We start from the raw sequence: 24453 nt of genomic DNA, 5'->3' as shown, positions 1-24453 counted from the left end.
TTCTGCGGTGACTCGTCTTCAAGTGCGCGCAAGAATTCAGCGGGCAGCCACCCTAACTTGTTCGTATCTCAGAAAACAAGGCCTTACTATGTCCATCGAAAAATGTGCGCTCATTGCGTTTACGCGCAAACCCATGACACCCTACCCTGTTTCTCTCAATGGCCAGGCTATTACATACCAGAGGTCTCACCGCTTCTTAGGTGTGATTATTGACAGGAACCTTTCATGGAGCCCCCACTGCATCTACCTTAAGCGGAGACTAATTTCGATTATACATATAATGAAGTTCCTGTGTGGAAAAACTTGGGGAACGTCGGTGCGGTCCATGCTGCAGCTGTACAGAACACTGTTTCTGGGATTTTTTCGATACAGCTTGCTGGTTTTAGCGAACACATGCAAAACAAATATTCGTACCCTCCAAAGTTTGCAAGGCCAGGCTCTGCGGACATGTCTTGGACTTCCACGATGCGCCTCGACTCATGCAACAATCGTGATTGCTAGAGACTACTTGATTACAACATACATTACGGTTGACAACCTCAGAGCGCACATTCGACACCTGTGTCGCGTACCTAGTCATCACATTGCTGCTTTGCCGGCACAAAGACCTCAGGCCACACTTTTCGAAACTTGTTGCGACACATCGAGGCTGCCTTCCATCGGGATTTACACCAGCAGCAAGACCACTGTCACCCTCTTGGTGTCTACGACAGCCACAAGTACACCTCACGATTCCGGGAATTACGAAAAAGCTCCGTCATTCCACGGTTGCTCTACGACAGTTGACATTGTCATTGCTCAACGATGCATATGCATTAAGAACGCAGGTTTACACCGATGGATCTGTCTCAGCCACCAGCTCCACAGGCGCTTTTATCATCCCGACCTTACAAGTCACAAGCAAGTCCAAAGTGTCCCACATAACGACTTCTACGGCAACAGAACTTGCCGCCCTACGTGCTGCTGTTAATTACATCGCAGAAACACCACCTCGAAAGTGGGTAATTTTTTGTGACTCCAAGGCAGCCCTTCAGAGTCTGCGGTCAGCATTACGACGCAAGACACATGAACAACTGGTGTTTGAGACCAGCGAGGTTCTCCACCGAGCCCTCATGAACGGACATGACATCATCTTTCAATGGCTGCCGGGGCACTGTGGCATCGTCGGTAATGACCTTGCCGATGATGCCGCCCGGTCAGCCCATAAGGAAACCCTAACTGTTCCTATACCCTTATCAAGGACAGACGCTGCGAGGGGTCTTCGTTTACTCGCTCAAACCGAGACAGAAACGTCATCGAGCAGCCCGATTTGTACGAACTGTCATCTCCACCGGCTGGATCCTACACTGAGGCTACAAATTCCACCGAACTTACCCCGCCGTGATGCAACTTTACTTTGCCGCCTGCGGTTAGGGGTGGCTTTTACGAAAGCGTACTCATTCCTTCTGGGCATGTCCGACACACCAATCTGTGACTCGTGCAAATGTGAGGAGACGGTGGAACACGTGTTGTGTTTTTGTCATCTTTATGAGACCGAACGCGACATTCTCCGGAGTGTGTTAAACAAATTAGACAGGAGACCGTTTTCAGAGACAAAGATTCTTGGACCGTGGCCCCACGCGTCGCAGGCTCACAAAGCGACGCGAGCATTGTTAAAATTCATGAAGTCGACTGGCCTCAGTGACCGACTGTGAAGTGTTGGACAACTGCACATGTTCATACTGCGAGTACTCTCTTCCCTCTCTCTCCTTTCTTTTCATCCCTTTAATCCCCTTCCCCCGTGTAGGGTAGCAAACCGGACGTGCGTCTGGTTGACCTCCCTGCCTTTCCTTTCTTCTTTTTCCTCCTCCTCCTTAGCACTGGAATAGATGCCCTCTCTCATTGCGACTGGAGGTTCTATGTAAATCTGTACAAACTGCTGAAGATTGTAGTCGCCCTTCCAGTGACCACTGCCAGCGCAGAGATATTTTGAAACATGAGATTACTGAAAAACTACTTGCGCTCTACAATGTCTGAGGAACGCATGGTTAGGCTGGCGCTTCTATATGCCTACAGAAACGTCGGCATCAACGTGTGCAAAGTCATTGACCGCTTCGCTAAACTTCTCCGCCGAGTGAAGTTTGTACTTTGGATAGCGAAGCCGCAAAAATCAATGCAACTAAAAAGCTGTGTTCCTTCAGGTTCACAAGCTCGTAATTATGAAAAAGGATGACTGTTCATTAGCTTTTAAAACCACAGAAATTTTCGTCATTTATTGTAACCGTTAGCATCATGATCAAAATTATCATGCGAATACGAAACTTACGAGGACATTATTAGCCGATTTTGACCGACCTTGCTCATTGAAAGCCCGGACCACGCAGCGCTTCCCAGCAAACACACTCGCATATTGGGTAGTTTAACTTGCCGCATCATGTGTGGCTTTCGTTTGTCCTTTTCTTTCGTTTTTAGCTACCTGATTTTACTTCTTTTTTTAAACGAAGCAATACCGTTCTTTAATTTTGGGTGCAGAATAATTGTTGCCGCTGTGCAGGCAGTTAAAATACACATTTTCGTACTGATTTCGGCATCTTCCTCTATTATTCTACCCATATAGAGCAGGATGGTCCAACTACATATCACGATTTCTGCGATCATAGTTTTGTTCTTGCCGGGATCTATATGCGTTAAGTTTACTATCCGTGACTGCGCAACATGTTTATTTGTCTTGTTTGACGCATCATATACAGTGACGTGCGTTTGCTTAGATGCGTAGATTTATTGGTGACTTATACGTATATTTGAATATCTTATTGCGAGATTTTGTGTATACAAGCAGTGAACTATTTTTCCAGCGAAGTGTCACCCTTTATCAAGTTGTACCTTCGCATTTGTATATTGCATTCTATCTTCGCATTTCTAACGTATATGTTGCAGAACTCCTGCTTTTTTTTATATGTATTCACTGTTACCCGCCGTGGTTGCTCAGTGGCTATGGTGTTGGGCTGCTGAGCACGAGGTCGCGGGATCGAATCCCGGCCACGGCGGCCGCATTTCGATGGGGGCGAAATGCGATAACACCCGTGTACTTAGATTTAGGTGCACTTTAAAGAACCCCAGGTGGTCCAAATTTCCGGAGTCCCCCACTACGGCGTGCGTCATAATCAGATCGTGCTTCTGGCACGTAAAGCCCCATAATTTAATTTTTTTACTCTCTGTTGCGACTATAATTTCAGTGCAATTACTCACAATACACGACCGGTAACAGCTGATCCTGCTCAATCCATTGCAACGAAGGACAGCACCATTGGCCGTTGCATATGTACAAACAAGGTTCTTGAATGACATAGATTCATTAAACTATTTGTCCTCAATTTGTTAATATCATGGCCTTTACGTTTTTCATATCAGCTGCATGCACTGCTTTGCTTGTTTCGAACTGATATAGGTTTGAAGTTCGCGTGTTATGTTCTTTACTTATTAGACACGAAAATGCGGAATCATCGATATCAGTTATTTCAGCCACAATTTTTGGGACATAGTAATATACTCTTTTATGAAAAAATACAAATTCTACTTGTCATGACAGTGCGTAGCGTTGAATAATTTGTTTGCAGCATCTAATATACAATGGCATTGGCAATGGCAATGCAGTTATTATTCATAGATTTGATCCCTCGAGAAATTCTGTAAGGATGAGGCCGCGCTGCAAGGTGAGCCCCCCCCCCCCCCCCCCCTTTTCGAACAAAATGTCCGGCTACGCCACTGGTCCTAACTCACCTGCGGCGACACCAGAATTCTTGTGCACTGGAAACCGCCATCATGTTTTCGCTTTATACCTTCATCCTCAAGTAAATGCGCCCACCCACAGGGCCAAGGTAGCTGTTATAGGGGGTTGGTTGTGGAAAACTAAAGTCTGTAGCGGTTGAGGAAAAATGTCTTAAAGGGGCCCTAAACCCCTGCTCGGGCTTGGTGAAATAACATAGTCCGCGGTTAGAATACGCTGCTGTGAACATCTCAGCCAAGTTTTTCTATATCGTACGTGGTGCGTGGAATTCGTAAGCGGAGTGCGAAGTCACCTTTCACTCAAACGCTCTCCTTTCACTAGAAGCCAAGATGCTCGCTCCTTTCTGGGGGCTTTATTTCGTAATAAAGCGCATCCCAATACGCGGCTTCTATTGGTAGCTGCGCTCGGCTACGTAGCGTAGATATCGCGGCCGCCGCGGGGTGCCGCCACCAGTCCACTGGCTTAAGCGCACTGCGGCTGGCTGAAGACAACCGCGTTCGGCTTACGCTTAGCGCGTCGTAGGCACCAAAATCGGAAGTCGTGGCGTCTACATTAGCATCCAAAATGAAATTTGAAATGCGCGCCCCAGCGGCATTTAGAAGGCGGAGCCTTGTCTCTGCCGTAATCTTCGCAATGCAAGGCATTGATGAAGGAACAGGAGCACAGCAGCGGCTGTGTTTGATTGCCAATAACTCTGCTTCTGCTGAACAAAATAAAGTGTAAAGTACTTCTTGCGGCAAAGTATTCCTGAAATAGCCTATTTTCCCTTCAAATACCATTCTCCACTTCGATAAAAAGTTGTTCAGGGTGCCTTTAAAGTAAGAACTTGAAGAAAATGTAATGCCGGAATCAACGCCATTGTTCATAAGAATGATCAGTGAATTTGTCCTTGTGATGTACCCAACTTTTTTGATGTTTCAGTGCGAAGGTAAAGAGAACAAGTATGGTGTTTGAAGAGAAAGTAATTATTTCTCACTAAATCAGGAGGACCTATTTCTCTTTGAATATAGCGTTTAAACGACATTAGGTTTTCTCTAATTTATCGCACGAGCAATAACAATAGAAAGGAGATACGGCACTCTCTCCACTGCTCGCTGGACAGATGCGGCCATGTACCCGAATGGAGAGGGCATGGTAATCAGCGTGGCCGGACACAGACAGCAGGAACTGGTATCCGCCTCCGTTCGTACGCAGAACGTCTCCGCAGCAGAAGAGGTCGCCATTGCCCTCGCCATCTCGGCATCGAGACAAAACGAAGAACTATATATATATTCTTACAGACTGTCAGTCAGCATGTCGAGCCTACGCGAACAGCCATCTACATAAAATAGCATGCGATATTCTTAATCGCCTCAACGAAATACCCCACACCACGATATTTTGGACACCGGGACACGACGGCGTCAGCGGAGACCATCGTGCACACACGATAGCCCGAGCTCACTGCAATCGGGTACTGTAAGAGACGCCAGAAGACCCAAGTCCAGAAACAATACACACTTACTACGATATACTTCAGCACTACCGCCTTTCGAGAAGAACGATGCCGCCACCGCAACCATCGCTCACCAGAGCTGAAGCCACGACCTGGAGGCAACTCCAGACCAACACCTATCCTCACCCCACCCTTTATCAGCCCCTTTGTCCTTTCTATACAGAGCGAGCTACCTTCTACCATACCACATGGGCATGCCAAAATATCCCCTATAACTCCCCAAATCGAAACGCAACGCACGAGCAGTGGGAGATGGTGCTGACCAGCTCGGCACTGGAGGATCAGCGAAAGCTAATCGCCAGAGCCGAAAGTGCTGCCACCTCCGCTGGGGCCCTGGACTAAGGCTCCACCCACCACGGAGATCGACGCTTCTTTGTCTCTCTCTCTCTCTCTCTCATTTCTCGCGGACTATCACACTAAGAAATAAATAAATATCGAGCATCAACAGAATATTGCACATCAGCCTAGAGCGAGTTTCTGTTGTTCTATTGTGGTAGTCTTGATAGACACTAAAAAAGAACATTTAGTCACGGTGAATTGATAGATAACAGTTCGGCATTACTAAAACGGGCACTCTTATCGTGAGGCATACGTATATGCAGTAGTACAATTATTGCTAACGTAAAATCCCCCCTCCCTTCGAAAAAAGAACCCTAGAAATTGTTTTTTTCTCCTCACCTTCAAGGTGTTCAATTTCTTGGTAGGGAATTCATAAGTGAAGCAGTCCGCAACTTCGAATGGCTCTTGATCCAATGGGCACTGTCCAACGTCCCCTTCGCAACTGGCTGCGTGGCAAGACTGGCACAGAGCGTGCGCGCATGGCAGCAGCATCGTCCGTTTCGGGATCATTCGGCAGAGGCCGCATGCACGTGTATTCGGCACCTTGTCGACGAACCGCGTCGGCCGCCAGTTGACGCCGGCGACGTCATGGTCGCGAAAACGGTGCACCCGTCCTGTTTCATGATCCGGCATGGCGGTGTCTTCAGGGGCGAATCCTACACTCGCACAAGAGCGCAGTGGCTTATTCGCCGAGCTTATCGCTGCGCCGTGACCTGATGCCCTTTGTCAAAAGTACAAACAAGGACAGATAAAATGAGCCCTGCGCAGGCTATTGCTTACCATGCCGTGCCATTTTCGCACGTTGACCTTGGCAACGCGGCCAGGAACAAGTGCGTCTTTGTCGCAGGCGGCAGCCGTTCCAAATATCTACCGCGGATTCAACAGCAGCAGTCGCATAGACACGGGGCTTGTTTCATTATCACGTGCCGCTGTCCCAAAATCTAACATAGTTGAGCAACTGAGACAAGACGGGAAAAACGAATGATTCCTTGTCGTCAGGCAGCCGATTGCACGTAGTGAAGAAATCTTCCACATATATAACAGTGAAAGAAAGCGCTCGTCCTTGTGTCTCCTTTTCTTCGTCCCTGTTTGTTTGCGCACAAAAATTTAAGAAAATGAATCTGTTCCAACTAGGCCGACTCGCAGTTATGCTTCAGTGAAAGAAGCAAACAAATAAACGAACGGCACCTAAAAAACGCAGAAGGCAGTGGTCTTTCTAAATGTCCGTTAGCCCGACGTGCGAATCAGTGACAGCGATAGCGAAGTTTAGCACACCGCTTCAGAACCTCGGACGGTGTTCGAAATAGACGCAGTTTGGTAGCATTGGCGCAGCCCGCAAAAGAGAGTCCAGCTGGGGAGAGGCAACAGCGCCGTGGCAGCTTCCAGGGGTCTGGCAACACTCGCATGATGAAAGACGCCGCCAGGTGGAGTTGCAGGCGTCGCACGTCGATTGTGCACGAGATGAGACTGATGAGAAACCATTTAGCGCCAAGTTTTTTTTTTTTTTTTTTAATGCGAAGCATTTCTTGGCGAACATTTGCTACTTTGACAGTATCTATCTATCAATCCATCTATCTATCTAGCCGCCTGCGACTTTGTGCTCCCATGATCGTTTCGTTAACTTGGTAGGTACCAAAATTGGTATAGTATGACAGGAGTGTATGACGAAAATAAGTGATAGGTCATGCCATAAATGTCATGAAATGCGTGTCATGTAGGTCATGACAATGACCCAGGGAAAAAGATTAACACTCAAAAAATCACTGAAATAGGTTCGGACGTGGACACTAAGTGAAGGAAACACTAAAGGATGCTGGTAGACGTCATAGTCATGAGCATGACTAAGCAAAAATGACAATGACTCAGCGAAGAAACATTAACACTCAAAAGCCACTGAAATGGGTTCGGCCGTCGGTACTAAGTGAAGGAAACACTAAAGGATGCTGGTAGAAGTCATAGTCATGTCCATGACTAAGCAAAAATGACAATGACTCAGCGAAAAAAAGATTAACATTCAAAAACACTTAAATGGGTTCGGCCGTGGGTACTAAGTGAAGTAAACACTAAAGGATGGTGGTAGAAGTCATATAGTCACGAGTATGACTAAGGCTTTCGCCCTAAGGTCTCCTAGGTGTAGCCAAAGGGACTCCTGAGGACTCGTGACATGAATGTCATGACATGCGTGTCATGTAGATCATGAAAGAGCCGCCTACGTCTTGGTTCTTTCATGGTTATTTCATTAACTTGGTAGGCTCCCCCGCACATTGCTTCGCATAACATCGATTCCCACAGGGCGTGGGATCTGCTGGTTTTTTTCCACGAGCTCGTTGCGGTCTCGACTAATCACCGAAGTTATGCCCACTTCCGACACTCGATGCATCTCGCTTTTCAAATCACGCTCATAGACTTCGAGCGTTCTGGTCATTCCCAGCAACTGCAGGATGTGGCTTCTGGACTGTTGGAACCGTTCTTTACTCGACTCCGATTCTGTAGCTCGGCGCACGAGTCCCTGATATTTACTTTCAACTCGGCCAATGATGCATTCAGTTTGTGAATTGTCAAGTGACTGTCGTGCGGTGTCAGCTGTTGTGTGCCAGCGGGGACGGCGCAACTGCTCAGGCAATGTGCCGGCAGGTTCCGCTGAAGGATTCGTTCTTCGCAGTGCCGACATTCTACCGCGTGGAAGATGCAGTCTTTCTCATAGTGACGTAGCACAGATTCCATGGTGTCCGTGAACCCACACCCTTGCGCTTCGTTCCACCAGTGAGCCTGAAAACGGAAACACGAAAAAGAAATTGCAGCATGTGTATGCGCAAACGTTCCAGTCGTACATGAAAGACAGCGTCAGCGACTAATAAGATACTGTTCAGATGATGTCCAGGACTGCCCGAAGTGTTCCACGTGCTACACAAATTGGCTCAAAGCAGCGCCTCGGGCAGTCCTGGAGTGCCATGTAAAGATAATCGAAAGTCCCACCGACTATTTTGCTCACTGAAAAGGAGATGTTCTCAAAGGGCAAGCAACTTCCTGCGGATCTTTCACTCTATTTAAATGATAACCCAATAGACATAGCCAGCAATTTTAAATCTTTAAGTGTGATATTCACTGAGCATACGCTCTGGGACATGCAGACCGATTTTACAGTAACAAGGCTGTCACGAATAACAGGTTTACTTTATAGGAATAGAGATGTACAACCCACGAACTCTAGGATGTTACTGTATCGACGAGGGTGGCGATGTGGGCTTGTTGGTTGGTCATCATGTAAGGGTATTTGCATAACGCAGCATAACACGGACACGAGATAAAACGAAGACGAAGACAAGCGTTACTATATCACTCACTTTTTTCTTTCTGACATACAATACTGCTTTCTTGTATGGGGCAATACAACATTAACAAATGTAGGAACATTCGTTCGTGCACAAAATAAGATAATCAGAGTTATGTTCCATGGTACAATGCTGTGGCTCCTCCAATAAAAAAGTATGGTTTAATCTCTATGCAAAACTTTTATGACTATTACCTCAGCAAAACATTGAGAGAAAAACGGCATCACTTCTCTAATCTAACTTGCCTTGCGAAAATTACATTACCAATACACATATACAATACAAGAAATTGGGTGTGTTGGAATGGGCCACTAAACAATGGAGAGCTGATGCTCAAAAGTACAATCCCAAAACTGTTAAATTGCTTTAATGATCCTGGGCTGTTTCAAAGTTCCGCCCATATTTATATGGCAAGCCTTTCTCAGTAATCACAGACCATCATGCGCTGTGTTGGCTTTCGTCGCTCAAGGATCCTACTGGCCGGCTCGGTCATTGGGCTCTCCGACTACAAGAATATCCCTACACAGTGACGTACAAGTCGGGACGCCAACACCAGGACGCAGATTGCCTCTCTCGCTACCCAGTCGAAGACCCGACCTCTACGTCTGAGCCTGACACCGACGCCTGCGTTCTCTCTGTTTTTCCTCTGGTCCATGTCGCCGACGAGCAGCGCCATGACCCGTCCTTGCGTGTCATCATTGACCGCCTGGAATCTCCACTTGCCGACAGTTCCCTTCGCTTATTCACACTTCAAGATGGCGTACTCTACCGCCACAACGTTCACCCCGACGGCCCAGCATTACTCCTTGTGATCCCTAAACACCTTCGCTCGGCTGTTCTCCACGAACTTCACGACCTCCCCACTGCCGGTCACCTCCGTGTGTCACGTACCTACGACCGGATCTGCCGACGCTTCTTTTGGCCTGGGCTTGCTCGATCCGTTCGAAGATACGTAGCTGCGTGTGATAAATGCCAGCGACGCAAGACACCATCGACGCTACCTGCTGGGTACCTACAACCAATCGACATTCCCGCGGAGCCATTCTTTCGGGTTGGTTTAGATTTACTTGGTCCCTTTCCTCTTTCTACCTCTGGGAACAGGTGGATCGCTGTGGCCACAGATTACGCCATGCGCTACGCCATCACCCGAGCGCTCCCTACAAGCTGCGCCACAGATGTTGCCGATTTTCTTTTACGCGACGTGATTTTATTACATGGCGCTCCGCGACAACTTCTCACAGACCGTGGCCGGACATTCCTGTCAAAAGTTATCGCGGACATCCTGCAGTCCTGTGCCACGAGGCACAAGCTATCCACGTCATACCATCCGCAAACTAATGGCCTCACGGAGCGTCTTAATCGCACTCTCACAGACATGCTCGCGAAGTATGTCTCATCAGACCACACAGACGGGGACCTCACTCTGCCGTTTGTCACCTTTGCCTATAATTCCTCGCGCCACGACACAGCCGGCTATTCCCCATTTTTCCTCTTGTTCGGCCGAGAACCAGCACTGCCCCTCGACACAACTCTCCCTGTTCACGCGGCACCCACCAGTGAATATGCACTTGATGCCGTCGCCCGCGCTGCTCACGCAAGGGAAATTGCCCGTGACCGCCTTCTGAACTCCCAAGAGAGTCAACGGCGTTTGTACGACCAGCGACACCGAGACGTGCACTTCCCGCCTGGTTCATTGGTGCTTCTATGGTCTCCGTCGCGTCAGGTCGGCCTGTCAGAAAAACTGCTGTCGCGTTACACAGGCCCCTACCGAGTGCTTCGTGCGGTGACTCCCGTAACATACGAGATCGCCCCTGACGCCCCATCTGCTTCCCAGTTCAGCGATATCGTGCACGTTACACGACTGAAGCAGTATCACCCTCCCAGTGATGACAGTTAGACGCTCCGGGACGTCGCTTCTGCCGCCGGGGGATTATGCTACACGCGTGTGGTATTTGATTGCCTGAACGAGGCGCGCGGGCGCCATCACTCGAGAAAAGAAGAGGAAGAACGAGCTGGGCTCGTGCCGTGAATCTAACCGGTCAGCGCTGCAACCGCTTTTGTAAATACAACCTGTAAATAGTTGCTCGTCGTACTGATTCGTCCTTCGCGTAACAACATACATAATCCGAGACCAAGAAATGCAGAGAGCACACCGTCGGTTTCTCTGGCTCTTTTGCAGTTTTATCATCGGCAGAGCACTGAGCCATTGCGAACGCCGGGGCTCACCGCGCGACACCACATGAAAGGACACAATCGAGTCAACACTGCCGCTGCTCCTGAGCAAGCGCCTTGGGCCATTTATACAGCCCTCAACAGTACACACACGAGGCATTTTCTGGCTGTTTCCCGCGAAGTCCACGTTTTTAGAGCCACGCAACACTCAACCAAACACCGTAGAGCGGAACAGGCGCGCGCAACGATGCATGGAGCAAAAACGAAACTACGAAACTATCATGACCGCATGTAACGCCACGCCATTTTTTCTTATTACTTATTTAATTTTGCGCTAAACTTGTACGTCCTCGCTTGAAACGGCTTAAAAAGTTGGCAAATGCTGTTTATGTACGTTTAAGCTGTATTTCATTTTGCGTTTTATTAACAACGATAAATCGCTTTCGACCACTCGCGGCCGCGCTGCCCCTTACAAAAATGAGTTTAGACTGTCTGTAGAATGTCTATAGACTACTTGTAGACAACTTTGCCTTTTTATAGATTTGTTCTTGTAGCATAGCCATGGCGTGCTCGTAGTAACGCCAGGCCAGTGAAGCATCAGCGTAGTCAGTAGAACAAAAATGAGCCTTTATTCAAAGGTGTATACCGTATTTATGAGTAGCCGAGTGGCAAGCAGATAGGAAGGAGCACGTGTTAGTAGTCATAGTCTGAACTCTGAAAGATCGCCAGATGAGGCGATAAAAGGTGCGCGCACTTCGAAGATACACGTGTAGTTGCAACAGTTCTTTTGTTGATAAATAATCTATAGACTGTCTATAGACAAAAGTTGATATGATTTTTATTTATTTTTGTCTACTCACATTCTATAGACAGTCTATAGAAAAAGTCGATAAGATGTTTGTTTCTTCTTGTCTACTTCCTCTCTATAGACTATCTATAGAAAAAAGTTGATACAGTCTTTATTTATTCTTGCCCATTCAATGTCTATAGATTGCCTATAGACAAAAATTGATAAGATTTTTATTTCTTTTTGTATACTCACTTTTTATAGACAGTCTATAGAAAAAAGTCGATAAGGTGTTCGTTTCTTCTTGTCTACTTCCTCTCTATAGACTATCTATAGAAAAAAGTCGATACAGTGTCTATTTATTTTTGTCAATCCATTGTCTATAGACTGTCTATAGACAAAAGTTAGTAAGATTTTTATTTCTTTTTGTCTACTCCCATTCTATAGTCGGTCTACAGAAAAAAGTTGATAAGTTGTCTGTTTATTTTTGTCTACTTCCTGTCTATAGACTATCTATAGAAAAAAAGTTGATATAGTCTCTATTTACTCTTGTCTATTCATTGTCTATAGGCTGTCTATAGACAAAGGTTATTAAGATTTTTGTTTCTTTTTGTCTACTCCCATTCTATAGTCTGTCTACAGAAAAAAGTCGATAAGATGTTTGTTTATTTTTGTCTACTTCCTCTCTATAGACAACCTATAGAAAAAATGCGATACGGTCTGTATTTATTCTTGTCCATTAATTGTCTATAGACGAAAATTAATAAGATTTTATTTCTTTTTGTCTACTTCCATTCTATAGTCGGTCTACAGAAAGAAGTCGATAATTTGTTTATTGTGATCTTCCGCTCTATAGACTACGTATAGACCAAAGTCGATACCGTGTCTATTATTCTTGTTCATTCTGTGTTTAAGGACTGTCTATAGGCGACAGTCGATAAGGTGTTGATTATTTTTGTATACGCCTGGTTTACAGATTTTCTATAGGCGAAAGTTGATAAGGTGTCTACTTCTTTTATCTATTCCCCGTCTATACATTTAGTCTTGACAAAAGTCGTTAAATTGTGTTTTTTGTTTATATTAGCGGTCTATATTAGAGCACTGCACGGGCTCTGGCTTACCTGAAAGCCCGAGCCCGGCCCGGCCCGTGGGCCGGGCCGGGCCGGGTAGAACAGCTTTTTCACGGGCTCGGGCACGGCGTGTGCTTTTTGACCCGGGCCCGGGCCGGGCTCGGGTTTTTTGACGCGGGCCCGGGCCGGGCTCGGGCTTTCTGGTAGTGTGCATGTAACGTGCAGCGAGTTATTCTCGGGCGTCTCAACTCTGAAAAACATTATTTTTCGGTCTCGGGCCGGGTTCGGGCCGGTTTCGAGTCGGGCTCGGGCCGGGCTCGGGCCTAAGGTAAAGGGGTGGCGGGCCGGGCCGGGCGGGTAACGTAGATTATTTCCGGGCCCGGGCCGGGCCCGGGTCTCGCCATAAAAGTTTTGATCGGGCTCGGGCGGGCTGCCCAACGTAAAAACGGGCCCGGGCGGGGCCCGCGGGCTGAATAAATTGGCCCGTGCAGTGCTCTAGTCTATATACACCCTTTATACGCAAAAGTTTTTCTGTTTGCTATTTCTTTAGCCGATTGCCAGTTTATAGAATGTCTACAGAGAAAAGCAATAAAGGTCACCATGGCATCTCTGTCATTGAATTACGCAGTTCTTAATTATTATTTTACCAGATAATTAGGTGTTTAAGAGTCTGCTCGCCGAGTTTCATCCAGTATTGCACTGGTTTTTAACATGTAACCTCTGGACCCGGCACCCTAGTTAGTCCGGAATGCATTCCCGACGATAATTTTTCCTTGCGAACCACACGGAGGCGGAATATATACTTCTATGTGATTGAAATTATTCTTTAATGGTTTCCTATATCCCCCCGATGAACGCTATAGGGTGGGATATCACCAAAGATCATGTTAACTCGAGCGAACAGACCGTATACCGATTGCGGTAAGCTGTGAGATGAACTAAAGGACAGCCGATATTGTAAACGTCTTATTGCTTCAGATTTACTTGCCGTCTATAGACAAAAGTCGTTAAACTCGGCCCCACCCGTGTACGCTGTAACCAAGTGGGGGTACAGGCGGATAATACGGAGCAACGTTTGATATAAGCCACTGGGATTGTATATACTGCTGACACTTCTTTAAAGCCTTTTTGTAGATTTTATTATAGATATGGTGTATATACTTCCGCATTTGTTCACCACATTATATGACCTCCGTAGTCGCTCTCGGCAATCCCAAGACAGTCTTTACAGTTGTTTTTCATAGCATTACGTTTGCGGCAGTAAAATAAAGAAAACAAACTGCCGATCCAATCATGTAAATAGATGTTATGAATGCCAGTTTTAGCAAGAAGCGGATTACAAACAGGCATCAAGCTAACAGCACAGAGACTTGTAATGTGTATAGCTGACAACGCAGAATTTGCTAGTGTGCGATGAACCGATGTCGCGCATGAGGTGTGCGCCTTATGTGTCGTCTGATTCTCAGATACTCTTTAGGTTCTCCCCATATCTAGGCTGCATCACTAATAGCGCGTGGTTTTTCGCAGACTGATATCCCGCGCTATAAATTCATTAAAGCTTCTCGTTCACTTACAATGTGCGCCAGATACTCTGAGCCCACCCAGTCCTTTCCAGGCGCTATATGCCTGTGCGGCCGAGCATATGCGTGCGTCATTAGTGTATTGATTGCTTTGACATATCACCGGAACAGACAAATGTGCACTAACATGTGCGCAGGTATCTTATTTGGCAGTACGTTGGAAGCTATGCTAGAAATGCACTGCATTACTCATCGTCGTTGGCCATAATGCTAGCGCCTGACTTGCGTGCTAACGGTTTTTACAAACACTGCGTTCATCCAAGTGTGCGCTCTTGCTCCATGCGATAGCCCACAGCGTTTGTAATACAGCGCGCCAAGGCATTTCCTTCTTCCATGGAAAGAACTGAAAAATGGAAGGTGAAAGCAACCGGTTTCGCGCGCATGGAACGCAGAGAGAGAGAGAGAGAGCGAGATGGAGAGCGCGACCATAAAAAAAAAAGAAAAAAAAAAGAAAAGGGCAAAGGGCGCTCGGGTTTCTCGGAGCACGTACGCCGTCGGCGGCCTCAGCGTTTGCGCATGCGCAGCGACAGCAACGGCGGCGCGCCATCTCTCCGCGTCGATTCGAATTCTCAACGGCTGCGCCAGGCAAGTCAACGCTTGTTGCTGCTGGTGAGCTGCCTGCACCTTGGTGTCTGTGTATTCGTCTCGACTTTGTGGCATCACACGTCAACTACACTGAACGGTAAGTTTTAACGAAGACGTTTTCCGTCACCAGCTCATGACTAGGTGAGCGTATTTCGTAGCGCGAACCGGCTGCATGTAATGTAGGCGACTCGGGCGTACTGTCGATTTGTCGTTTGGTTTGTAAACGCGCTCGGGTTCTCGATTCTACTATAGGGAATGTTTAACGGCAAGCGATCGCTCGCGCTTGTTCATTTTACCATCATTGTCAATGTCCGTGAAAAAGGAAATACACCATGTTTAACGTGGATACTGAGCAGAAATAAGCGCGGATTGTGTGTGTTAAGCGGCGTACTGTAGGCAGGTCTCGTTTTGTGGCGCTCGATCGGCGGCCATAAACGCTGCGCTGCCTGTCTAATAAAACTCATCTAAAGCGCTTTATGTATATACCTCGAAATTGTGCTAGAGTGACGAATTGTCTAAAAGAGACGTACAGTATAAATGCTAGCGTACTCAGATGAAAGGCCGTGTTTGCGGGTCATGCATCAGCAGCGTGTGCTGCCGTTTTCGTAAGTCAAAAGTAGGAGTATTTATGGGGCTCCTGGCAACCAGTATAAATATATATAACCGCAAAAACTTTCAGAGCACGAAACTCGCGATAAGCCCAGTCAATCGCAGCTTCGCAACTTAACCGAAAGAATTGGAGAACAATAAATTAGTGGTTCGGTGAAGCACCCTTTACACGTTTGAAACTGAAGCCATTGGTTTGAGGAGAGTTTGAGGATTTTCTGTGCTGTGCTCGTGTTGTCATGAATTACGAACTTGGCCAAGCCCTTGTCAGCTTTATTAAACAAGTGCTTCAATTCAGCTGAATCTAATAGTGCATTTCAAGTGACTGACGTGTTATTCATTATAATTATAATGATGTACTGGCAGTAATTTGGCAAGCATTAAACCACAATTTTTTTATTGCCCCTAAACTGTGGGTGTCATAGACTGCCAGGGAATTTTCATGAAAACAGCCACGGAAAGCTTGGAAAAACACCAGGGAAATTGAAAATGTCAACATAGGTATGCTGTCTTGTTATTTCCATACAATGTTTCCAGAGAATCGCTGTCTTAAACATATTTTTGAAGCATTTCACCTCCCAAAAAATTACAACTAGGTACGATTTTCTGAAAAAGAAATGAAAGTGAAGCATGCTGACATGGGGGGGGGGGGGGGGGGCATTTCTTACTCAATCTTTTGGCATTACGTAAGTGTCCTGAACCTCGAAACTCTAGAAAAAATACCTGTTATAGAGCGCCTTCATTCATTGTAATGACAGTTTCAGTTTTGTTTCCCAGAAGGTGCATATGTGTCGTGCCACAACACAGAAAGTGCTCACGGGGTATTTCTTGTGCTCATGTGGTATACCTAACTTGCAACCGTGTCAGCATTCCAGAAAGATATGATTATCTATGGGAAACTAAGTGACCATATCGACACAATCAATCCATCTGCCTTGCATTGAAGTTATCGCCAATGATGTATCAGTTAACAGTACGAGAAAGACATGTAAATGTGTATTAAGGAAAATAAATTACAATCTTTGGCATGATACGTTCAATACTCCAGTCACTCTTCTGAGCATATCATTCCGCGCGGGTATATTTAATTACCAGCCAAAAATGTAAGCAGTCCAACTGGGTAGCCTAGTTTCAGCAATTAATATAGAGGTCATTTGGGCTAATTAAGTACATTATGTGTCATATGGAAGATGTAACATACTGTTGCTGGCACCAGCAGCAATTGTAACAGTTTAATTTTTCACCATACGGTTGAGTGAAACTTTATGCGATGGTACTGTTTTGTATTGACAAGCAGCCATTAGGCATAGTTAAACCGTATTAAGGATTGACTTAAGTGGTTTGAGCGAATATATTAAGCTGCTTAATGAACGTACAAAAAATACACATTTGTTATTTTTGCCTCACATTGTTGTATCTACATATTTGCAGCATGCACCTGCAGCACCTTCGGAACGGCTTACACGAAGGTCAAGGCCAGCCTGGCAACCATGCTCGCCAAGGGGAAGCAGCTGTAAATTGTAAATATGTAAATATTCTCTTTTGGATGATAGCATAAGACATGCATTTTAATAAATTAATGTATTATATCGTTCAATAAAAACAGTTAATTCAATATCGGTGCACTTGTTTTCTTTGTTGCACTGCATGAGTCTGCACTAGTGGAATTGCTTGAAATATTTGTTTCTGCAACATATGAGAGTGCAGCTGGTTCAGGATCATTAATAATCTATTAACATGAATGCATAAATGCAGATGGGAAGCAACAGGTGCACATGCATAATATACGTTCAAAATTTTGTTGCTGCCATATGTAAACAAAAATATTAACTAACTTTATATTTTTCATTGAACAGCTTCAGTAAATTTAAGTTAGCTGGGACACCCTGTAAAATTGTAAGGCTGAAGTCTATAGATTAGCTATAGACTGATCTACAGGAACTCTCTGTAGGCAGACTGTACCACATTCTACAAAAAGTGTAAGGCCATAAGTCCACAGACAGACTATATACTGGTCTATAGGAATAGTTTATAGTCTGTAGACATTTCATACACATGTCTACAAAAGTAAAACTATATAGGCCTATAGACTTTTGTCTATAGACACTGCAGACATTTGTCTACAAAAGTGAATTTTCATTGATCTATAGACCGTCTATAGTCAATCTATAAAATTAGACATTTTGTAGACTAGTCTACAAAATGTGTACGGCCATAAGTCCATAGATTGTCCATAGACTGGTCTATAGGAATAGTCTATAGATACTCTATAGACGTTTGTAGATAGTTTATAGACTTATGTATACAAAAGTAAAACTAAATAAGCCTATAGACTTTTGTCTATAGACATTCTGCAGACATTTGTCTACAAAAGTGAGTTTTCATTGATCTATAGACCGTCTATAGTCAGTCTATAGACTCAGACATTTTGTAGACTAGTCTACAAATAGTGTATGGCCATAAGTCCATAGATTGTCTATGGACTGGTCTATAGGAATAGTCTATAGATAGTCTATAGCCATCTGTCTATAGACATTTTATAGACTTATTTCTACAAAAGCAGAACTATATAAGCCTATAGACATTTGTCTATAGGCATTCTATAGACATTTGTCTACAAAAGTGAAATTTCATTGATCTATAGACAGTCTATAGACTCAGACATTTTGTAGACTAGTTTACAATTAGTGTATGGCCATAAGTCCATAGACTGTCTGTAGACTAGTCTAAAGAAATGTCTACAAAAAGTCTGTTGACTTCATAGACAAATGTCTACACACTTTATATAGACTTTCTACAAAAATTTTTGTAAGAGGCGTTCGTGATCTCCGACGTCACGAACGTGTAGTGCGGGAAATTCGAAGGGGCGTCAGCACCAACCCTTCAGTTTTTCGCCATTTTCTCGCTTATTAAACCTGTGTTCGCAGTAAGAATGGTATGTTTGTGATCGTGATAGGATAATCTACCATTAAAGCTGAACTTCCGGTTTATCTTTAGTATCCCTCTAAAGATGAGCACTGAAGTAGTTCAGAAGGAGACCAATACTGAGCTCTTTGACAAAGAGTCTAATAAAGACTCAAAGAAAGAGACTAGCGACTGGTGAAGCAAGTCGCCGATTGCGTCAGCACCTGGTGATGACGTGAGTAGGCAAGTTCTGCGTGATTGCTTGCTTGTGGTTATTGATATATATTGATCTACAAAGAGCAGTACAGTTGATTTGCGACTCATACGTTAAGTGTGTTGAGAGCATCTCTGCGCCTACATGTACATGAATCGGGGAATTAGGGTTGGAATTGAGCGTCAAGATTAAATGTAGTGCGTCTAAAAAAGAGACAAAACGCCTTTCCTACTATCGCACGCGCGCAAATAAATATAAATAAAAAAACACAATCGTGAGGCTCCGGGGCAAGAAACGTTCGGTGAATGCCAAATCCGTAGTAAGTTGTTTTTTCTTATATCTTTTGCTATGTTTGGAATACAAAACAATACATAAATAATCGCCCCTGGATATAAAAATTTGCTTATAACAGCCCTTACGTTTCTTTCGTTAATGGCGGCAGCATGATACCATCAGTGTTGCGGCTGACTTAGTGCCCTATCTACAGAATCTGGCATGAAAAAAAAGACCTTTTACAATAAAAAAGTCACCCTCTTCACGCAATATTTCCAATAGTTTCGCACGAAATAAGTTGATTTCATAGGGATAGAGTTTAGTTGGCATGATCGTCACAGTCACTGAAAGTACGTGGGAACGATCATACAGCATACCGTAATATGGGACGGGAAAGAAGCTTTCTGAATTATCTCTTACTCTGATATCATCTACTAAGACTGCACTAGACGCCTGACAGCAAACATCAACCCACGAGAGACTTAATGTTTGCGATACATGCGGCTTCTTTTATTCTATTGTTAAGACAATTCTTACGAATCACCTTTGACACGTAGCACAATTCTACTTCATGAGCTAGAGTAGTCTCAGAAGTAGACATTATTTGCACAAAAAGTAAAAGTGAATATTTGAATTCTAACAAACTTGTCTAAGTTAACATTTAGATTGCTTACTTCCCACCACATGGTGCAATTTACGAAGTGCAACCGGTGTCTTCTAAGGACATATCCACTAGGAACGAATTGTGAAGATGACACTAGTTTCGAGATACGTGTTCCGAAAGTTGGCGACAAAATGCAATCGGGCTGCAGCAACTTTTGTGCTTCAATACGTAAAAAGGTGATTTTGTGCATGTGTGCTCGTGCCTGTGTTTTTAATTCTGGAGTTTTACGTGCCGAAACCACGATATGATCACGGAGCACACCGTTGCATTGGACTCCGGATTAATTTTGACCACTTGGAGTTCATTAAACGCGCACCCAGTGTACGGCACACGGGTGTATTTCTCCCCCATCAAAGTGCGTCCGCCGCGGTCGGGGCGGCGTTTTCCTAAAACAGTAACTGGAATAAAAGTGGATTTTGGATTTCAGTGGATTTTGGATTTTGGATTTCAGTGGAGTCTGACTGCTCTTATAATCAAAACTGGTACTACTCTCAAAATTCGTCCCAAGCAGATGAGCCTTGTGAAGTCGCTGAGCTTCGATTCATGTATTGCAATATATGTGCCAAAGTAATTAGTTGAAAATTGATTCAGTGAAATTTTATGAATTTTTCAATTATGCGTACTGGCTTTCAGTGTAAGTAATGCATACCTCTTCGAGTATTTCCGCTCAATAAGTAGCTTTGTGCTCATTTCCACGCGCGATTGAAAAAAGAATTTATTATCGTTAAAAGATAACAACCTGTATAATGTCGTGCTCGTCCGCTATAGCATTGCTTTCTGTGGTATGCGAAATACGTGCACACACACCTCCAATCTCCGAGTGCGTTCTACTCATAACTTATCATTACTGAAGGGTCGCGGTTTCAATTCCCGGGGTCAGTGGCGGGCGTGGTTGACTCTTCCTACGCAATGTGGCAAAGCAGAAGCTTAGAATAAGGAGGTACACATACGACGGCGGTGTAATAGAAAGGGCAGGCACAACAAACCGAGATTCAGCTGTTGCAGTAAACGTTAACGAGGATAAATAGTCGATGCGATGCGATTGGATAATAGGGCGCGCGCACAAATATTTCGAAGCAGAGTGGGCCGAATAAAAGTGCAGTGCAGAGAAACCATATAATAAAGGAATGCTCACCCGCAAATGCAGAAACTGCTCCGCCAACTCTTGAAGAACTGCAGTGCGCGCGTAGACCGTGTACGACGTCCCGTCAAAGCGGAGCAGGATGCTTCGTTTCGACACACGCGCTATCTTATAAATGTGGCTTGTTGGGCAAGTTAGTACGTGTTATTTCGCAAGGGTTTGCCAGCAAACGGAAAGTAAAACCAGTAAGAAAATATGAGGCAAGACACAGAGAAAGGATAAATTATGGGCAGTGCTGGAAGCGCCATCTAGATGAAAGTCGACGACCGAGATATGTCCTTCCGACTGTCACGCATTATCGGGGATGTCATTGAGAAATATATCATCAACAATACCCAATGGGGCTGAAAATTTGAGGAAAATGAATAGAGTTCAAAGAAAGTAGGCAAAGTATAGCGTAGGTCACGTGGTTGAAAAAATGTCACAGTTTCGCCCTAAGGGCGAAGCAATGAATCCGATAGAAACACAGCAATGTCATACGAAGTAAGGTGAGCGGCTTTGGTAGCAATATGAATTGTAGTAAACATGAGCTGATTAAGTAAGCAGGTGTGCTGCGGCGTAAGTTGACCGACATGAAGAGAGACTCGATGACCACGAGAAGGCGCGTGTGAAACGGTGGTGTTGATGAGAAGCGCTTACCGTGGGCAGCGCGTGCGAAGGGACACACCTGTAGTGCTGCACTGCCGATCTGGGCAGCATTGCATGTGTAGCGTGCGTTGGAAAATGTGGCCCGACTATTACTAACTGAATGAACAAGCGTGGTGTGAGCGCGCACAAACATGAATAGATCACACTGAATGACTGCAGCCAACGACTCTCAAAACGGTGGCAGCGAGCGCAAACGCCGCGCAGCGGGCGAAGGTACTTGCGGTCTATCGCTTCAACGGAAACTGAGCGGCGAATACACGGCGCATAAAGGTCAGAGCCGTGTGGAGATAAGAGACTGTGCGGGCGAGCGAGCGACGAGCACGGTTGTTGGCAGAGTAGAAGTGTGCCCCCCCCCCCCCCCCCCCGCGCTCCCTCCGGCGCTGGCTTCCCGCTTCCTTGCTTGCGCGTGAGTGATTGAGTTCGTTCGTTCTCCGTGATAGCGCGCGTCCCCGCACGCTTCCGCTCGGGCATACGGCACGCGGCGATAATTTTATCTATAGGGAACCTCACGGCGACGGCGACGGCGACGACGACGCCGACGGCAGAAATCCGGTTGAAGTGTCCATATAATTGCTATCGCAATAAAAGCAATATTACCTCACATATTAGCTGCCTCCCGTAGTTCCTGCAAGCGACCTGTCCCCGTTGGGAATGCATGCGGAGGGCTGTAGAAGCCCGCTTAAGCCCAAAATTGTTTCGAGCATCCCCTTTTATCCAACGTCCTCGTGTCTTAATTCACCCTGTCCGCTGCAGCTGCATGGGCAAGACTTCGAAATCCACCACACGACAACACGAGTCATAAACAACAGAGTAAGTGCAGAAATGAAGTCAACGCTGGAATAAATATAATCGTTTCCGAGGCCATACTGTTTCCGTATACATAATGCGCAACTGAGAATCAAATACAGTTCTTGAAATGCCTATTAATGCAATTGTTCATCTTTATTTTGTTCATTTTGTTGTTGTTTGCCTTCTGTGGCTGGTATACTTAAAAGTGATTTATTACGCTTATGTGCACATCAAAAAGCGCAAGGTGGTAAAAATTATTCCATAGTTCTCCACTATACGGCGTGCCTGGTGATCAGGTCATGGTGTGGGCACGTAAAACCCGATAATTTGTTTTTTATCTGCTAGAATGAACTCTTTGTCTCATGCATGCAATACATGTATTTCCCAATCTCATGTTGATCTTGATTGTAGATGCAAGCTTGTTCGCACTCACCGCAGAAATCTATCCAGGCACCGCAACTCTGTCGAGCTACAATGCTCAATTCCGTAGGCCCCTCTTTCTCTCTTCAAGAAACAAAAAGATTCATTCATTCATTCATTCATTCATTCATTCATTCATTCATTCATTCATTCATTCATTCATTCATTCATCATCCATCTGTCAATAACAGCATTGCTTAGCTTTTACACAATGAATCTTATATATAAACTGAACTTGCAAACAATTCGCTGTTAAAGCACGATGTCTGAAAAACTTACAGCAGCCAAATATGTGCTTGACAGAATTAACAGGGCACGAATGAAACTTCGCGCCAATGCAGCAAATTTTCGGAAGTGGGGGGGGGGGGGGGGGGGGGGGATGTTTCGAGGGGCAGCTGTTCTTAGGGAGATGTTTCTAAGAAGAGCATGTGTTATTAGGTAGAACATTGATGAAACGTCGGAAAGACTTAAGGGTCTCTCAGTTGTAAACAAAGTACAAAATTCAGTAAACTTCCCCAGTGAAACAGCCTGCCAGACTGCTCTCAAAGGCAGCTGCAACGGCCGCTTCAATCGCGCTAGGCAGTGAGCCAGCAAACAGTGACCTACTACTTCCGTAGGGTGGAATAACTTAGTTACACAGCTTCGCCGTCTTTGATGAATCAGTTGCCAGATTGAAATGCTTCTGCTAAGGTTTCATACGGAACTTTACCCACATGGTGCGAAAGATGAAAGCCGCTACGTGATTTCGTGTCTGCTCGCCGCTACACGTTTAATCGCAAAAGTGTTTTGGAAAAAGTGACACCGCTCACCTACCTCGGCAACCGTCTGTAGGTGGCAAGCTGTCGGCGTTCGCTGTGTTTAAAGTGTTTAAAAACCCCCGCACGCACGCACGCACACTTATACTTGAAGTTGGATGTTGCATACTGAAAACATTTCTGATGTTGCTGCTGCTGCGGCCTTTTCAGTGTGTTTGTTTAACCCGTAGGCCCGCAGACGCACCAGGGCAATCCTTCGTCTGATGAGATGCAGGCCAAGAGTTGGATTGTCAAAACAGATGGTATCGTAATAGCGGAGGAAAGCTAAAATGGCCGCGTACACTCGTTTCTGTGCGTAGTATAAAAAAGCACGCGTTAAGAATTGATCCGCATGTCCATATTTTCTGATTCAGCTTGTCTAGTCGTTACGGCGAGAAACACCTGCAATAACTGAAAGCGATAAAATAAAATAGTACACCGGAAGTTTGCCGGAGGACCAGCACGAAGAGCGCCAAGTTCAGCTATAAGCCTTACCAAGCAGAGATGGTCAAAACATTGCGAGCATGTATATAGGTTATCGCATTCGTTACCAGGCTGAGAAAAACTCCTGTACATTTGTCGTCCGTTGCAACCTGCTTTCTCATAAAGATGAGCGGTGTTTTTTACGTCTTGTCGGGCCTTTGGGCAGACGTGCCAGTAGAATTACGAAGCTGCCTATACGAAGGTGCCTGGACGCACGTTAGTCATCATCATCAACTCTATTCTGGTCTAACCGAATGTGGTCTGGTCTGGAATCGATTCTGGTCTAACCGAAGTATCGAAACGACAGATTTCGCGTTCAGGACGTTATTTCCTCCAGCGCCAATTATCTCAGCAACCAAGTTGCTATAACAGTACGTGGTGTGATTGCGTG

The 24453-nt window shown here is 45.4% G+C and overlaps 3 protein-coding genes and 1 long non-coding RNA gene across 9 annotated transcripts in view; 3 read left to right on the top strand and 1 right to left on the bottom strand.

Annotated features, from left to right (window-relative positions):
- LOC119431222 (TNF receptor-associated factor 3) overlaps positions 1-24453 on the top strand; it is a 276207-nt gene that overhangs the window by 27907 nt on the left and 223847 nt on the right. The window lies entirely within an intron of this gene.
- The window catches only part of LOC125940983 (uncharacterized), a 43279-nt gene that overhangs the window by 3079 nt on the left and 15747 nt on the right, over positions 1-24453 (top strand). The gene's annotated exons all lie outside the window — the stretch shown is intronic.
- LOC125940978 (uncharacterized) overlaps positions 1-24453 on the top strand; it is a 47031-nt gene that overhangs the window by 9978 nt on the left and 12600 nt on the right. The window lies entirely within an intron of this gene.
- LOC119431224 (uncharacterized) overlaps positions 1-24453 on the bottom strand; it is a 36103-nt gene that overhangs the window by 5692 nt on the left and 5958 nt on the right. The window contains exon 1 of one of the 2 annotated variants that reach the window (XM_037698701.2): positions 5940-6437. The exons of the other annotated variant lie outside the window; for it this stretch is intronic. Within the exon in view, the coding sequence (XP_037554629.1) occupies positions 5940-6233 (294 nt within the window). The 5' untranslated portion in view covers positions 6234-6437. Of the gene's footprint in view, positions 1-5939; positions 6438-24453 lie in introns of those variants that run through there. 2 annotated transcript variants of the gene reach the window in all.

The sequence above is a fragment of the Dermacentor silvarum genome, chromosome 10 (genome assembly GCF_013339745.2).
Source record: "Dermacentor silvarum isolate Dsil-2018 chromosome 10, BIME_Dsil_1.4, whole genome shotgun sequence".
In the NCBI taxonomy this organism is placed as follows: domain Eukaryota; kingdom Metazoa; phylum Arthropoda; class Arachnida; order Ixodida; family Ixodidae; genus Dermacentor; species Dermacentor silvarum.
Note: the sequence above shows the minus strand (reverse complement) of the source record. Positions and strands in the feature narration are given on the sequence as shown.